The sequence below is a fragment of the Lethenteron reissneri genome, chromosome 3 (genome assembly GCF_015708825.2).
Source record: "Lethenteron reissneri isolate LAM-NWPU_2019-01 chromosome 3, ASM1570882v1, whole genome shotgun sequence".
Taxonomy (NCBI): Eukaryota; Metazoa; Chordata; class Hyperoartia; order Petromyzontiformes; family Petromyzontidae; genus Lethenteron; species Lethenteron reissneri.
In genome coordinates this window covers 245,062-262,569 of record NC_083781.1, presented here as the reverse complement: position 1 = coordinate 262,569, position 17,508 = coordinate 245,062, and the positions used below count along the sequence as shown (strand labels likewise).

The window sequence follows — 17,508 nt, the reverse complement described above, 5'->3', positions numbered from 1 at the left end:
TAATTAGTATTTCTTGCTTCTTTCGCTAAACTGACGTACATAGAAACCTAATAACGGAAAGTACCCGGCGTTGCCTGGGGAAAAAAGACACGCACAGACCTACACACACACACATTTGTACTTTTAGAGCAGGTTGGCAGCAAATGAGTCATTTTGGCACAAAACAAAAAACGCCATCAGGGTGGTATCTTGTGGAGCCAGGGCCTGTTGGTCATTTCATTTGGTGAAGTAGATGCGTTGACCATTTTCGAGTTGAACTGCCAAATGGACGACTGTGGGGGAACGCTCATGGATGGGGGAGCCAAGAATTATCCAAATGGCCTCATTGCTGCTGATGTATCTTCCTTGGACAAAAAGTTTAACCTCATCCACACTCTGCCCCTATTTTTGTAAGGCAAAGACAGGCATGTCAGAGCTGTTGTTGATGTATTTGCAAACATTTGATGGCTTGCACAGAATTGCAGAATTCCACATTAATGTGGGCCTCGAAGATCTTGCACAGAAGAGGGTGATCCACTGGTTGTCAACCTTCATTTCAGAGTTCGTGGGGCAGGTCTGAGTGTTGTTTAAAATCCACCATGCTCAGTATTTCTGTGACGATATCGATAGACATCATGGCCTGAATTGAGTGTCTTCAAGAAGTTGCGTGGATACTTCTTGGTACACCTGCGGTCTTGAATACATGGCGAATTTAGATTGAAATGCCCACATGGGCCATGGACCATTTGCTTGCAGACCACATCAAATAGGGCAGGTTCTTGATGGGGGTCAAGTAGCTCAGCACTGACAAATGTGTCAATGTCACTTGCATGAATTTGTTTGTCATCCACAGCAAAATGTGAGCATGAGGAAGAGCACGTTATTGCCACTCAAATGGTGTGCAAGTTACATGTTGTCTTTCCAAAGACACCGCCTTCCTTAGTCGTAATAAGCTTCAGGAGTTCGTCAACTTTGAGTTTGAAGACCCTTGCAATGATGTCACGCGTGTCTGCTGCCTTTTGGTTTGGATAAAGCTCAACCTGGATCTCCTTCCATTTAGGATTGCAAGTGAAGGTGATAAAAACATGGGGCCTGCCATATTGCCTGATGTACGTCATGGCATCCTGAGTCTTCTCATGCATGTATCTCGGTCCACCTGTGGTGGATGAAGGCAAAATAACTAATCTTCCCACATTATGAGCGTTCGCATGTATGTCAGCATTGATAGTCTCCCTGAGATGAGCGCTGTTCCATACGCAGGCGTTTTTTAATTAAGTTGAATGTAAAGGTGCACTCTCAATTTTGGCACAAATCGAAAACATACTGAGTTGAAGAGGTTGGCGCACCGTAATGTGGTTTCCTCCTTCTCTGTCCATAATGAAGGAATAACATTCTTTAGAGGAGACAGTTTTGTGAGGATGCCTTTGTCATGTATCTTTGATAATTTGAGGAATCTGGATGGGGTACCCGTCTTGGAATTGCCAAAGTAAAATGGGGTATTGTAGGGCATTATATGCTTGACTTGTCAGGAAATCGTGTGATGGTGTTGTCTTCGTATCGAAGCACAAGGTCTCATACCGACTGTGGTGGTACCTGCTTTCACTACAGCAGTGCATACTGTGGCAGCACCTGCTTTCACTACAGCAGGGCATACCGACTGTGGTGGTAACTGCTATGATTACAGCAGTGCATGATTGTGATGGTACCTGCTATGATTACAGCAGTGCATACTGTCTGTTGTGGGACCTGCTATGATTACAGCAGTGCATACTGTCTGTGGTGGGACCTGCTATGATTACAGCAGTGCATACTGACTGTTCTGGTTCTTGTTATGATAACAGCAGTGCATACCGACTGTGGTTCACCTGCTTTGATTATAGTAGTGCATACCGGCTGTGGGTTGATGTATGTGTGCAAGTCGATGTGTGTGTGTGGGTCCATGTGTTTAATGTTCGGCAGAAGTTCGCTGCGCGAAGGCGGGGGGAGGCCGAGACACCTCTCGCCTGCCTCAGCGTACTGTCGTTAGCACAAGCAGCTTTTCCCAAGATGGAGCAAGCTGGCTTGGAGTCGTTGGTGTTGGAATGTATGCTGGCCTTGGCGAAGGAGCTTAATGTTGCCCTGCCAGCAATGGAAAAAGACTATTTATCGTCCCTTAAGATCTCCCAGTGCATTCAAGCACATTGAATTTGAAACAGCGTACGCAAGTGGTGGCGTGTACCGCACCTTCTGAGATGTGCGGTGCAACCAAAGAAGTGGAGCCCGCTCAAGCGTGCAATTCGGTCAACGACGGCGGCTAGCGGAGGGGCGCCTCAGAGCAGTAGGGAGAACCCAACTGACGGCAGGGGACCTCTTCTCGCATGGGGAGCGGCTCCGTCCTCTGCTACGATTGCGGTCTGCCGGGACACATTTCGACAGGATGCCGCACTGCTGGGACGAGATTCTCTGGGCCGTCGCTGTCATCCCTGCGGATGTCCCCAGGCCTGCTTGGTTCTAAGGCGAGTCATGGCTCACCTCACATTCGACCCTTACATCCACTTCATTCATCCCGTTAGGTTGTCGGTTCGCGTTCTCGCAGGGCACGTTCTTGGTTGGTTGCAGGGCAGGATGATTCGGTTGTACGGGAAAATGGCTGGTCACACCACCCTGCTCAGTAGTCGGAGTTGGCTCACCCTGTGGTCGTCGCAGGGGCGGGGACGTCGGCCGTTGTTGGGCAAGTACAAGGGGTAGAGGTACGGGTACTCAGACACCGGAGCATCCGCTACTATTATTTCAGTTGATTTTTAACATCCTACCCTACACGGTTCAGGACCTTTGTCCGGTTACAGCTCCGTGCTTTGCCACAAACGGTGGCTCCCTCGGAATGATTGGCCAAATAACAGCAATGGTGTGCATCGGTGACATCCAATTGACAGGACCGGTGTTAGTTTCAACTTCCCTTGCCATACCGTGTTTATTGTACACCGATTTCTTGGGGAAAATGCACCTTAAAATTTTAGTGGATCAAGGGTGCCTGGAACTGCCATCGGGCCGTCGCATGGTCTTTTTGGCTTCCCCCACTCGATTGCGTATGGTTAATGCCACGGTTCGGGTGCTGGCGACAAAAACGAATACTGATCCCCTTGCGGCTGCGGGACCAACTTGATAAACAGGCGACCGCTGAGGGAATCCTGCTCACACCATCTAATAAAGTGGCTCGGGATCTGACGCGTGGGAGCACAAACGCTGGTGTCCAACGACTGTGTACCCTTCAATCAGGTCCTGAATGCGGGGCCGGATGCGTCTGTTGTGCAGGCGGGCACTGTTGGCCCACATGTCTGTAGCGGATTATAAGGGTGATTTTGTTGGGGAAGTAGGGGTTGTGGGGTCCAAGGAACAAGGGTCGGGGATGATGGGAGTTGGATAAATGCGCTCTGCTCGGAGAACCCCGATTTATCGGATGGCTAGAGGTCAGAGTTGCACTTGCTCTTGGTTGAATTTGTTGACGTTTTCAGTAAAAGCAAATACGATATCAGCCGGGCCACCCTTTTGAACCACCACATTGACATGGGTGGCGCTGCTCCAATCCGTCCAAACCCCTACAGGTTAAGCCCCACAGAAAACAAGTGCATCAGGCAGTCCGTGGGGCGCTTCCATAGTTCTTGTTAAGAAGCCAGACGGAAGTCTACGGTTCTGCGTTGACTTCCGCAAATTAAATAAAATCTGTGGCTGACGCGTATCCTCTCGAGAATGGATGACTCGCTAGAAGCGTTGGCAGGTGCGAGATATTTCTCTACTCTTGACCTGCTTTCAGGGTTCTGGCGATTGCCCTTGGATGATGTTTCTAAACCGAAAACTGCTTTCCGTACACCACACGGCTCCCTATGGGCCTCCACTCGGCTCCAGCGACGTTCCAACGGCTCATGGAACTGATTTTGGCGGGCCTACAGTGGGGTTCTTGTTTGATCTACTTAAAGGATGCAATTGTTTTTAGTCGCACGTTCGAGGAGCACTTGAAACGGCTACGTGCGGTTTTTTTTTTATTGCGGGCGGCGAACCTCAAATTCAAGCTGCAAAAATGTCATCTGCTGCAGAAGTGGGTGCGGTACCTGGGGTACATCGTTAGCAGGTCGGGAATAGCCACCGACCCCGATAAGACTGCGTTCGTGCGCGCTTGGCCGACTCCCAAGACGGTGGGTGAAGTACGCAGCTTTATTGGGTTCGTGTCTTACTATCGCCCCGCCCCTCCGGTACCCAGATTTTTCACTTCCCTTTGTCTTGGACACAGACGCCAGCATCACTGGCATTGGCGCCGTGCTGTTTCAAGTGGTGGATGGGGTAGAATGTGTCTTCGCGTACAGCAGCAGGGTGCTGTCCTCGACCGAGCAGCGCTACTGTGTCACGCGCCGGGAATTGCTAGCCATTGTGTTCTTTTTTGCAGCAATATCGGCCGTACCTCTATAGGATGACCTTTGAGGAGTTCTGATCACGCCGCCCTTCAGTACGCGCTGCGCATTGAATAAACATCCGGCCAGCTATCCCGATGGTTGGAGATCCTCCAGGACTATTCGTTTAAAGTTTCGTATCAAAAGGGTTCGAGCCATACGAATGCAGACGCGCTTTCGCGGTTACCACCACGCGATGAGTGCGCATGCCTTTCCGGCTCGGGGCGCAGTAAGCTGCCTGTCGAAGCCGTATCTCCGACGGTTGTCGCGTCCGTGGGGGGTGTGGGCTCTGACATTCCAGGGGGTCCTAAAAAGGTGCGATACCACCCTTGGTCTCGACCACGCAGAATAGGGGCGCCTGCAGGTGGAGGACGCCTTCTTATTGAAACTGCGGAGGCGTGTTTGGGACGCTGAGGTAGGGTGGTTGCCCCTGTCATCCTTTAGGAGGGATTGTTGATGTACTGGGACGGCGGGTTGCGCCGTTATGCTATCGTAGTATCCACTGCCCTGCGCGGCAGAATCATCTGGGCGGTGCATGAATGACTGCTGCACCTTGGGGTACATAAGACGCTCGTAACCATTAACTAAATTTTTTTTGGCCTGGGATGGCAGGGGACGTTGCCATAATGCTCAAAAGGTGTGTGGCAAACCCCTACCTAAATTGGGTTGTTCCCATTTGCAATCCATTCAAGTATCCCACAAACGAACTGGTTGGTTGGCGTTGAGTATTTTTCCCGCTGGCCTATGGCCTGGCCACTCCCCAATCAGTCGGCGACGGTTATCGCCGAGACGTTCCTTCATGGGTATGTGCTGGATAAGCGCCTCCTCACTGATCAAGGCAAAACATTTTTCTTCCAAATTATTGAAAGAGGCATGTGACTTGTTGGGTATGAAGAAAGTACGGACATCGCCCTATCATCCCCAGACTGACGGGATGGTAGAATGCCTGCATAGGACCATTACTTCCATGTTGAGTCAGCAGGTTTGTGAGTCCCAAACTGACTGGAACTTGCACATCCCTGGGCTCCTTACGGCCTACAGAATGGCCCCTCGCGCTTCCATTGGATATTCACAGTTTTTTTTATATATGGGAGGAAGCAGGACCCCCCTATTGACGTCCAACTACACTTGGGACCGGGCAAGGTCAGCAGTAGCATGCCTGCGCCTATACGCCTTACTCTTCAACGAGTGTCTGAGGCGCGGGAGGCCTCAAAGGAAAATTCGCCCTTACAGCAGTCAGGCAATGAGCAGTTGAGGGGGCTTCACCTGTCTGGCAAGCCTTGGTCGCCAGGTGACAAGGCTTGGCTGCATCTCCCTCAAGTTCCAATTGGTACAAGCCCTGGCGGGGGCCGGTCGACGTGATCCAGACCAATAGACTGCAGCGTGTGAAAATTCGGTTCGGTCGTCGGTGATGTGATGTTGGTTAATAAACAGTGTTGCCTCCAAGTCCTAGTGTGCGCCCCGATTGAACCCATTAAACTCGTAACGAATTGGCCACACTTTGTTTACATGACAAACCCTTACTAATTGGCTGTGTCGGATGGTGGCGAGTTTAACAACACATTAAACATAAAAAAACGCCTGTATTATGGTCTCTCTCTCTACACCAGTTTCGTGGCTCATCGGATTTCTCCTGGACAAATAAAGATTTTGATTCCGTAAAAAGCACGCGACTTTTGTGCAGGCCGCCACCCCACTCCAGACCCCTCTGCCCGCCGCCCGCGGTGAAAACAGACGCCGCTCCTCCTCAGTGCAGTGGCGTCGTCGAATCTGCGATGCCAGCCTCTTCCTTCCTCCCTCTCCTCACCTCACCCAAGCCCTTTTCTCCCTTATCTCCTTTCCTTTACTCTTTGGTTCTTTCGGTAAAGTCACGTAGATAGGAAATTAATAGACTACGACGTTTCGATCGCAACACAAGCAATCGTGATCAGATGAGACCAACAACAGCAGCAGAACTGCTGAGGCAGGAGAAAGAGCTGCTGCAACAAGAGGTTATATAGGCTTGAGGTGGGCTCAACCCAATTCCCTTCTCCCCGCCGTTCATGTCCACATTATCCTCGAGCGACATCCTTGGCTGCGGCGTGCATAAAAGGGGCACAACAAAGTTACTCAAACCCCTTTCCAAATTTGTAGAAAAAAAATCAGTTCCCTCTAAAAAAATGCCGCGAAGCGACAATACGAGCAGAAATCACGGACAAGCGGAGGGCTTGTGGGGCCGTTATCATCCGCTGGGGATCACCCTGTGTCCAGGAGAACGGCCGGTGAGTTGGGGAGGGGGGGGAACTCCACTGACCGTGTCGGCAGCTTGGGCCCTCCCAGCACGGTGCCGCACAACCTGCGCACGTCCTCCACAGACGCGCCGTCAAACGCGTGGCCCGCCTGCGTCCCACCACACATGCGTGCGAATGGGGGGTGGGGGTGGGGTGGGGGTGGAGTGGGGGGTGTAGGGTCACGACATGCGGCACGCCGGCGATTCAGTCACGATTCGTTTTTGTTGGACGAAGTTCATGATTAATTTCAGCGCTCGCCACGCAAGATGCCGTCGGGCTTTTTTATCGAGCCCAGAATTTTATGGCGAGACGACGGGAGAAGCGGAACACAAGAGGCGGGGAAGAGGACGTGGGGCCATGATGGGTCTCGGTTATAGGGCACCACGGTGGTTAGATGACCTCCCCGGGTATACATAAGGTCGTGGGTTCGAGATCCCGACCCCGAGGGCTGCAGTCTCTCGCTCTCCCTGTGGTCGCGAGGATTTTTCTCCCGTGTCCTCCGGTTTTTCCCCTCCACATTTACAATCAACACCACGCGCTTAAGAGTAGATAGCTGCTGCTATAAAATTCCACGTGATAATCCACTTCGTTGTTGCTTCTGATAAAGAGCTACACAGGCTTAGTGGGCCGTAACGGGTAAAATATATTCTTTTAGTTTAATGTTGTTTACATGCCGCCCGCTATATTAACAATATTATAACATTATATTATTATACTGCCTGTGAATGTTACCAGTGCTTAGTTAGCTTAAATATTTACAAGAAAACTTCAAGGGCACCTACACATACTGGGGAAAGGCACTGCGCTCTCTAGCCAGGCAGCACCGTCGCTTAGGGCACTTGGCTCGCGGGTTTCAACATGACGAGCGCTACCGCTGCCGAGGCGATGCGGCAAACAGCAGCGGCGCCGGTTGGGACGCGGAGCACAGCAGCATTGGAGGGGGCCCCACGGGTCCGGTGACCGAGGAGTGTGTGTGTGTGTGGGAGGGGCAAGTGCAGGAATTGTACAGGGAGTGCGAGCGGCGAGCAGTGTGCGCGAGCGGCGAGCAGTACGGTACCCTCTTCCTCACCTGCCAGGTGGTGCCCAGCGTGTTGACGTAGTTGGCCATGTACTTAGAGAGCGGAGGGAGCAGCGGGACGGACCGCCCCGCCACCAGACGTGTAGCGCACACCACGCACAGCAGCAACAGCACACGCAGCATCGTTCTGCAAATACAAAGGATTCCCCCGCGTAGCCTTTAACAGACTATTGGGGCAAGTGTTATTAGCGAGTGGCACCTATGAAGGCCGGCACGGCACAAGAGGGAGGTGGGTGGTCAGCACCATGCACTAGCCGCCTTTGGTTACCCCAGTGGTAATGTTTTAAGACACCGCACCAGGTACTAATTTTAGGATGAGTGAACCTAGAAGAGGCCCGGGACTGGTTCAGATAATCGTCATCGTTGGTGGCCGCGAACGGGAATCGATCTTGCGGTCGCTGGGTCCACAGTGCTGCGTGTGCACATGCACACACACTGAGGCATACACTGAGGCATACACTGAGGCACACGTGCGTGAGCGCGCATGCTACACAAAACATTTACACAGCAGTAATCGCACCTCCGATTTTGTACGGTCGGCTACGTACGGTGCGAAAGAAGTTCAACAAACATTCATACTGCCCATAGACTAACACTCCCCATAGATTAATACTGCCCATAGACTCAACACTGCCCCATCCGCTATGGACGGTGCGAAGAAAGTTCAACGTGTGTAGAAACATTCACCGATTCCGGATTTGTTTTGTTTATTATTTCGGCCGTCATCATAGACAACCTATGTGATATTCATCAAGTCTCAGCATGTGGATATATTTAGTCGATCCCTTAGTAAATGAGAGTAACAATAATAATTAGTATTATAATACGTCACGTAACACTCCTTTTAAAAAAAATGGCAAAAATTTGGTAACTATGCAACGTTTCGGAAAATGCCCCCCGCCCTGCCTACGTGCAGCGCAGATGAGCGCTTTAAAACATTCACTCTACAACAGTCACCGTGCTTAGCAAACTCCAGCATGGGAATTAATGAACGGCTTGCGAGAGCGCAAGCGAGCGGAACCCGCTGACTCACAGCCGATCTGGCAGTTAATAGAGCCAGCAACGAGTACCTCGCACAATCACGGAGGAACTGTTGCCCAAATTATGTATATGTGAAGAGGTTTTCATGTACGTGTAGTGACATTGCGGGATGTCATCGTGTGATGCCGGCTCTAGAGATGCATGGCGTGCGGTGTATTGACATCGCGGACACACGAGGATGTGGGTGCAGTACCGGCCCCTGAGGGGCTTGGTCAGTGCTGATTGATACCGCTGGATGGCATCACACTTGGCGTGCAATGCCAGCCCTAGAGGATCGGATGAGAGAGTGCTGGCCATAGGGAATGGGTTACTGGAGGCCATGCACTCCGGCTGACCCAAGAGGACACGTGAACAATTAAGTCTACAAAGGGGCCCCAAGTGGGGGGCTGGGGGTGGTCACGTGGTCCGGGTTGAGATCCTGCTAGAGGGTTCTGGAAGGTGGTCATGGCCAAGGGCGGAGCAAGCCACGCCGCAGAGAATATAAGCCGGGTCCCCCAGAGAGACCGGCATTGTTGTTCAGCCTGAAAAAACCTCCGTCTACGTTCTCCGAGTTTCCAACACGTGGACCTGGACCCAAGCTGTGGTCCCGGTCCGTAGTAGCTAGTTACGGTATAATTAGTGTAGTTATCCTGGTAGTCACCACCATAGGTTGTTATTCTGTTAAGGGGCAGTTACCCCATGTGTTGGTGTTAATAAATGTGTTTCCTCCAAAGAATACGTCTACGACTCAGTTGAACTCACAACATATGTATGTAGAACTTTTTGCACCACACGCAGCAAAGCGTGCTAATAGGAGGTGCAGTGTGGAGTCTATGGGCAGTGTTTATTTCCCATATTTTTCAAAGCAAGAGTCGGAGGTGCGTCGCATGAATCCACTTGCAAACGGCCAGCAATAAACGGCACGACCTACGTTGTGACACTGGAGAATTTGGCGGAAACCCAAGCAGAACAGAGAGAGAATATACAAACTCCACGAGCACCAATACCCGCCAATTCGCCACCAAGCGACGGTGACCTTCACCACGGCACCTGTGCCAGGTCAGGTGCAGTTTAATGCCACGTGAAGTGCACTACAAACAAGTAAACCCGTAAAAACAAAGTTTTTCACTCTAAATCCTTTATATGCGTGGCGGCTAGAGTTCTCTCGTCCTCTGGCTTGAGATGGCTGCAATCTATGGGTCAGATGATTGTCTGCCAGTATTAAGCAATTGGTAATTAAATATTTAATTAGTTTTCCCTAAACAGTGTAAAATTTTGGGAAAAAAATTTCACGAAAATTAATTGTCACACACAAATGTCAGCTCGATTGGATCATGGGAAGTGGGTTAAAAAACGAGCGAAAGATTTGCACGGTCCTAAGCAAGCAAGCAAGCACGCGAACTTAATATAAAGGATTTAAAAAACGATAGGGAGTGCAAAGTGTAGGGAAAGCCAAGCAAGGTCACGACATTTTTTTGGGCACATGCCAACCCCCCCCCAAAACACAATCGTTTGTGGAACTTTTGGACCAAGATTATAAAGAATATTGGAGACATGGTCTTGCACACACCCCTGTCCGCAGGCCAAGCCTTGGTCAGGAGTTGAGCTTAGATCGTTTCTCGGATGGGTGATCCACTACCCCTTCCATGAACAAAACACAGGTGTTATAGGCTACAATGTGGGCAGTTCAGCACCATCAATTGTTCTGCACAACTCCCCTGCCCCCCCGCCAAATCCGCAATGACCAGCGTGGTGGAGTATGGTCAAATGCAGTGGATGCGTAGTGTAACAGGACTACTGTGATGGTGGGGAGTGGTAGTTTTAGCGGTTAGCGCGCTGCCGCTACAAACCTGGCGGCCCGTAGTTCGATTCCCGCTCATGGCCACCAACACCAATGATGATTATCTGAACCGGTCCTGGGCATCCCCTAGGCCGACTCAGCTTTAAAATGAGTAACCTGGTGCAGTGTGGAAACACTGCCACTGGGGAGACAAAGGTGGCCAGGAACGGTGTTGGCCACCCACCCCCTCGTGTGCTGCACCAGCCTTCATTAGGCGCTCTAACAGTGCTTGCCCCAAAAGTCTATTCACGGCTATATGGGGGATCTTTGTCTTTGTTTTGTGGTGGCGAGCGATTAGCTTTAGCGCGAGCGTGCTGCCGCTACTAACCCGGCGGCTCGAGGTTCGATTCCTGCTCCCCGAGGTTCGATTCCTGCTCGTGGCCGCTAAAGCCAGGGCGACGATCTGGACCGGTTGCTCAAAAAGATTGTTTCATGGAGAGCGAGGACTATATAATGTAATCCCAGTGACGGATCATAAATACCAGGACCCAGGCATGCCTTTTGGAGTTTGGCCTGAGGGGGTAAAAAAAAGGGACAGAGCAGGGCGAGGGAGGGAAGGAGCAAGCCCGAGACAGACGCCCATCAACCACAACGGCAGGGGTGGGGGAAGCCAGATCAGCCAGACCAAGAGTAACAACGAGGAACAAAAAAATAATGGCTATGGCTCGAGGCCCTTTGTCTAGCAGCAGATCGATCAAGGCCGACAACAACGATTTAATTCCATGTCGACCACGAACGTTTCACAATGACTGCGTGCGGTGGGAGTTCTCCAAATAAAATCATCCACGTATACCCCCCCACCCTCTTCTCCCACCACCGCCACCGCACACAATAAGCAGATGTATACAAAAATTTATAAAAGCCACAACTCTTTTCGCCCAATACAAAACAAAAAGCAGAAGGAGAGGGGGCATGGGGGAGAACCATAAAGACAATTAAGGCTCAAGTGTCATTTCTATTTAGCCACGAGCGTGTTTCCCATTGCAAGGAGCAGTGAAGGGGCGGAACCGCCACAACATTCCGCAGACAACGAGAAAAAAAGACCACGCCAGGCATAACAACTGTGAGGAGACATTTTTGCCGAGTCAACATCACGTGACCAGGCTGTGGCTGTTCATTACAAGCGTAAATAGCACACGGAACACAGCGGGAGTCATTCATTCGCTCCTTGCAAAAAGGTCCTCTGGTCACGAGGTGGGGAACCCAGAACCCACACTGATGGGAGATATGGAACTCGGTGGGGGGGTGGGGTCGCAGGATGGGGGTTACCTCCATCACTCAGTGGGCCCCTAACCTCAGACCCCCAACTCCCCTCAGACTACCCCCCCCCAATCAAATACTTGGCCGTACTTTTATAATTTCTTTATACAGATAGACCGAGTTACGATGGTCCGACTTACGATATTTCAATCTTACGATGGCGATACGACAAAATTGTAAAATATTCTAACTTTCGCGCGGCAGGCAAACGCAGCAGCGTACGAGGTACGATACTGTACGTTGGGAGGCCGTGCAGTACAGTATTGTAATTAATACATACAGTATATAGTTTATACAGTACAGTACTGTAAATTGCTCGGTTTTGCTAAATTATCACCATTCTTTAAAGACGCCTGGGTTGGCTAGGCCATCTTTGACTTACGATAATTTTGACTTACGATGGGGTCGTCGTAACGCATCTCCATCGTAAGTAGAGAACTACCTGTAATTGCTTTTAGTGTTTAATTTATAATAAAGGTTTTTTGGTGAAATCGCATTATTTATAAATGTGTCGCAACCCTCCACCAACCGGCATGGCCAATCGGTAAAAAAAAGTGTCACGTGGACAAAAGACCGGTGTGCTGAAGAGTGAATCCACAACATTGACAATTTGAGTACGACGTTTCGCTGGAAATTACATCCAGCATCTTTGGACGATTTGCACTAGTGGGCTAAAGTAGAACTATTTGTCTTTTGTCAACGTGACACATTTTTTACGGATTGGCCGTGTCGGGTGGTGGAGGGTTGTGACACATTTATAAATAAACGCGATCAAACCCAAAAACCTTTATTATGAATAATACTGGTTGCGAAAGTCTACGTGTTAAACTGAGTGTTTTAGTTTGATGTCCTTCCACCCTCCCCCTGCACCTCCCAATGAGCACAGTTCGCTACGTACCGTGCCAAAGAAGCTCAACGTACACACATACACGCCCCTCCTTCTGCACGTCACCTGGACCGCACATTCTCTCCTCATGGTGGTCACGTGGATTGTTCCCCAGGTTCGTCCGGTTTTGCCCTCCACGTGCGGTATGGATTACTTGGCCGCTACCGTAAATTCCCAACTGTGACAAATGTGGCTTATGTAGTGCGCACTTACCACATAATCTAAACCACACACATGCGCGCGTACACACAGAATGTAACTCGTATCGGCCTAATATTCCTATGCTGAAATCATTCTTGAAAATCACTCAATAGGGTTGACACTCCGCAGCGTCGCCCACCCCGGAATAAATAAACACACCCAAAATTTGTTACAATTTTACCAGGTAAAGCCCACCTAGCTATATATCTCTTTTTGAGAATAGAGCTGGCCACAAATGATAGCTCAACGTGTGGCTTGGCTCAAAGTGGCTTATCACGTGGAAATTCAAAGCAGGCAAATACTCTAAACGCGTGTCAATTACAAATGTGGAGGGATAAACCAGAGGACTCAGAAGAAAAATCCACGTGACCACGCGGGGAGAACATGCAAACTCGAAATATACAACAGGTATCAAAGTTCGGGATCAAACTCACAACCCTCCTGGATACCAGGTGAGGTAGTTAACGTCGCCACCGTGGCGCCCCTATTTATTTATGCTTAGGGCCCCCTCCAATGGACTGGCACCAACAGCTGGCCTCAGCTGAAGGCCACGAGGCGATCACACACGCGATACGTCACATGACCTCGCGCACCCTCCCCCCCAACCCCGTGACCATCACGTGGATGATACCACACGGCACAGACATGTAACGATTATTAAATATAACAGCCAGACATCTCATACCAGCAGCCTGGGCACTGGTGTCAATCAGTCAACATTGGTTTATTTGAGAGCCGGTCCTTAAGTCTGGGTAAACGTCAACAGGGTCCGTGGAAATAAAAGAGTCTCAAGTCGTCTGTGGAAGTCTGTGGAAGTCATGTGGTCGTTTCCTCCCCAAGTCTGGTCGAATAGGAGCAGCCTGGCACATCCAGTGAAGATGCTCTTGAGTTATCAAAATGTGGGTGGGCACGCATTTCCCCTACCCCTATCAATAGTCAGCTCGGCCAATAGGTGATACTCCATAGAACAAATTTACGATGGTGAGATGTTAACTACCTCGTCTGGTATGCAGGAGTTCGTGGGTTCGATCAGACCCCGACACCTGCTGTCTATTTGGAATTTCAGTGTTCTCTCCCAGTGCTCACGTGGATTTTTCTCCAGGTCCTCAGGTTTTTTCCCTCCACATTAAGAATCAAAATCACACGTTTAGAGTATTTGATTGCAAAAAATGTCCACACGATAAGCCACTTCACCGAGCAATCCTTTGTGGCCAGGTCCCTTCTGAAAAAGAGCCAAGTATGGCTCAGTGGGCCTTACCTGGTAAAATAAAAAACAAAGTTAATCGTTCATTAAATATCCACACCTATAGCCAATGACCATACTAGGCCTTTCCTCTGTGCACTGCAGTCTCTGACGACGCGACGACTAGCTTCACCATCTTCACCGAGGCTCGTTCACTTCGTTTGGTCACGCTTTGTGGTTTTTATAGTGGCGGCAACGACAGTGGTGGTGGTGGTGATTATGAGTGGCGACAATGGCGACGATGATAATCGTGACCACAACGGTGATGATAAGTGTGACGAGGATGGTGACAAAGATAATCGTGATGACAACCACGGTGATGATGACAATAGTGATTATGAGTGTGACGACGATAATCGCGACGATGACAACAACGGCGATAATGATGGTGGTGGTGATTGTGTGTGACGAAGATGATGACGACAACGGTGATGACGGCGATTATGATGGTGGTGATTGAGCGTGACGACAATGATGACGATGATAATCATGATGACAACTAAGGTGATGATGATGACAAGTGATTATAAGTGTGACGACGATAATCGCGACGATGATGACAACTGTGATGATGGCGAAGGCAGTGACAAGGATATCTGGGTGGGAAGCCGCAGGTATCGCCACGCGTGACGATTTTGGTCCACTCACCCACGAAGTCACCGCCAATTAAAGTAAAAAAAAAAAACCTTACTGTTGACACATGTTAAACTTATTTCGCCCCGTACATAGGCAACCGTGATGAACAACCATTGCCACCGATTTCTGCGAAAACAATTATCCAACGTCTGGCGAGGGCGCACGTGCGCACACACACATACGCACACACGAGTCGCCATCGGTGTTGCTTAAACAACGGACTCATGGGAGCTCTTTCAACAGCTGGGCCTCTTAAGTCTTGCACCCTTCCACGGACCCATCACCGCCCGCGGCCATCCACGCATTCAATTTCAGGTACACCCTGCTCGGGTAATTTAATTTGGTTGTACGAGTTTCTTAAGATAGGGAAATTAACCAAAATACATATCACACAGATCGGGGAAGTCAAATAGCAGTGCTTGTCCGAATGCAGACCCTTCACCATTGCCATAGGACTGAGGAATTTCCACCACCAGCTCTGCAAGGGCTGTTTATAGATAACCAGCCACAGTTGCTCAATGGAGCAGGAACTCACTTTGGCTGATCATCGCCGTCGTCATTATCGTCATCACTACCGATGTAATATAAAAAAACATAACTAGTGCAGTTTAAGGACAGTCCAACCTCGAGAGCGAGAGGTTAGTGGACCCGTAACGGCCAGGAGGGACGAGTGGCAGCCGAGGAAGGGAACGCGTCTGAGACAGAGCGATGAAATAAAGTCGTGTGCGGTTGGATAGGCACGCATACGTAAAACTTATTTCGCGTCACCGTACGTAGTCAACCGTGCTAGAATCAGGGAGGTGTGGTGGGGGGACAAACACAAAAAGCAGTTCTAAAAAGGTGGATTAATAGGCGAGCATTGTAAAAAGGCTCAACGCTAAAGCATTACGCATGCTCTATAATAAAGAAGGGCAGTTTCCCGAAACGTCGCACGTACTATGAAGGGTCCTTTCCCGATACGTTTTTTTCCTTTGATGGCCACCAAAGTTTTATTGATAATGTGTTTTGAGATTATATATATATACACACACACATACACATCTAAAATCTGGTTGTGAGTGTATATATTTGAGTGACAACGGGTAAAAGTTTTGAGGAGCGCCACGGTTGCTAATAGATATTAAATACCTTGCCTGGTATACATGAGGTCGTGAGTTCGATCCCTACCCCGACACCTGCTGTATATTCGGAGTTTTGCGGTGTCTCTCTCTCCCCGTGGTCGCGTGGATTTTTCTCTCCGTCCTAACATTTTTTCCTACACATTTAGAATCAACATCACGCGCTTAACGAATATTTGGCTGCTATAAATGTCTCCACGTAATAAGCCACTTTGTTGAGCTGTCATTGGCGATAGCCAGGGTCGCTTCTGAAAAAACAGCTACAGAGTTCAGTGGGGCCTTACCCGGTAAAATAAAAAAAATTGTTTGGTTTTTAGTTTTCATCTTGCTTCCTGCTGCTCATCTTGAGCCGTGCCCTCATCTTTGTTCGTCATATGGAGTCTTATTTTCCGGAGCTTCTTTATAATCCGGATGGGAGCCGGAGGCAATGACAAAAGTTGAAGTAAGTTTCTCTACACATCGCCAACTATTGTCCCTGCTACTCAATGAAGTATGGGGAAACATTTTTTTATTAAATTTTCCCCACCAACCAGTTTTGTTTCCAGAGGTTTCCACATTGGACACACACAAAGACAAAGATCCCCCATATAGCCTGAACAGACTGTTTGGGAAAGTGCTGTTAGCGAGTACCTATGAAGGCCGGAACAGTACATGGAGGGGGTGAGGTGGTCAGCACCACGCCCAACCGCCTTTGTCTGCCTAGTGGCCGAGTCGACCTAAGGGAGACCCAGGATCGGTTCAAATAATCGTCACTGGTGTTGGCTGCAAGCGGGAATTCAACAGCCGGTTCATAGCATAGCGCGCTAACCGCTATACTACAGCTCCCGACACATACACGTGCACACGCTCGTATCCTGTGATAACAATTGGCACCATCAGCAATACTTAAAAGTATTACACGGTTTAAAAAAACAACCTCTCCAAGCTCATACATGTGGACTTTAAAACAACAATCACTGGAGGACATGCTGCCATGGTGCAAAGGGAGTTCGCCGGTTCAATTCGTATCTCCCGGCGTGACAGTTGCAGGAACAGTGCACGTTGAATCAATGTCTAATTTTCCTTGGGCCCAATGCCTCCCCTGTCCACCCAACAGTATAAAATGGGTACAGTACACCAGTTATTCACAATGGGCAGGTCCGTGTGCTGTTGGGCAAAAATGTAGGTACTTCCACCAAATCCCAGATGTAATTATGTACTTTACAGCCAGCATGGAGGAAGAGTAGGCCAAATAACCGCTAGAGGGGGTCTCTCTAGCATTGAGGGAGCCATTGCAGGGCTGCGCCTTTAACCTTTATACCGTTGTACACCGATACAACACAAAAGATGAGCGAATAATGTTGCATAAAATCGCTAGAGGTGGATTATAACTTTGAACGCTTGAAGAAATTGGTTTAACCAAGCTTGGTAGTAAAGGCCTAAAATCTAAAAATGGCGTTCATAACGCTACCGCTTTTAATAATAACCATCACTCTTCATTTGAACCACTAACATCTTGCGTACAATTTTACAATTGTTGTAAAATACCTTGGATTAAATCGGGCGATATTTATGTA

General features: G+C 49.4%; 1 protein-coding gene across 1 annotated transcript in view; it reads right to left on the bottom strand.

The window, feature by feature from the left end:
• LOC133344670 (cathepsin B-like) overlaps positions 1–17,508 on the bottom strand; it is a 39,824-nt gene that overhangs the window by 9,933 nt on the left and 12,383 nt on the right. Inside the window, exons 2-3 of the mRNA XM_061554728.1 lie at positions 7,740–7,875; positions 6,694–6,779 (exon numbers count right to left, since the gene is read on the bottom strand). Of these exons, the coding sequence (XP_061410712.1) occupies positions 6,694–6,779; positions 7,740–7,871 (218 nt within the window). The 5' untranslated portion in view covers positions 7,872–7,875. The remainder of the gene's footprint in view (positions 1–6,693; positions 6,780–7,739; positions 7,876–17,508) is intronic.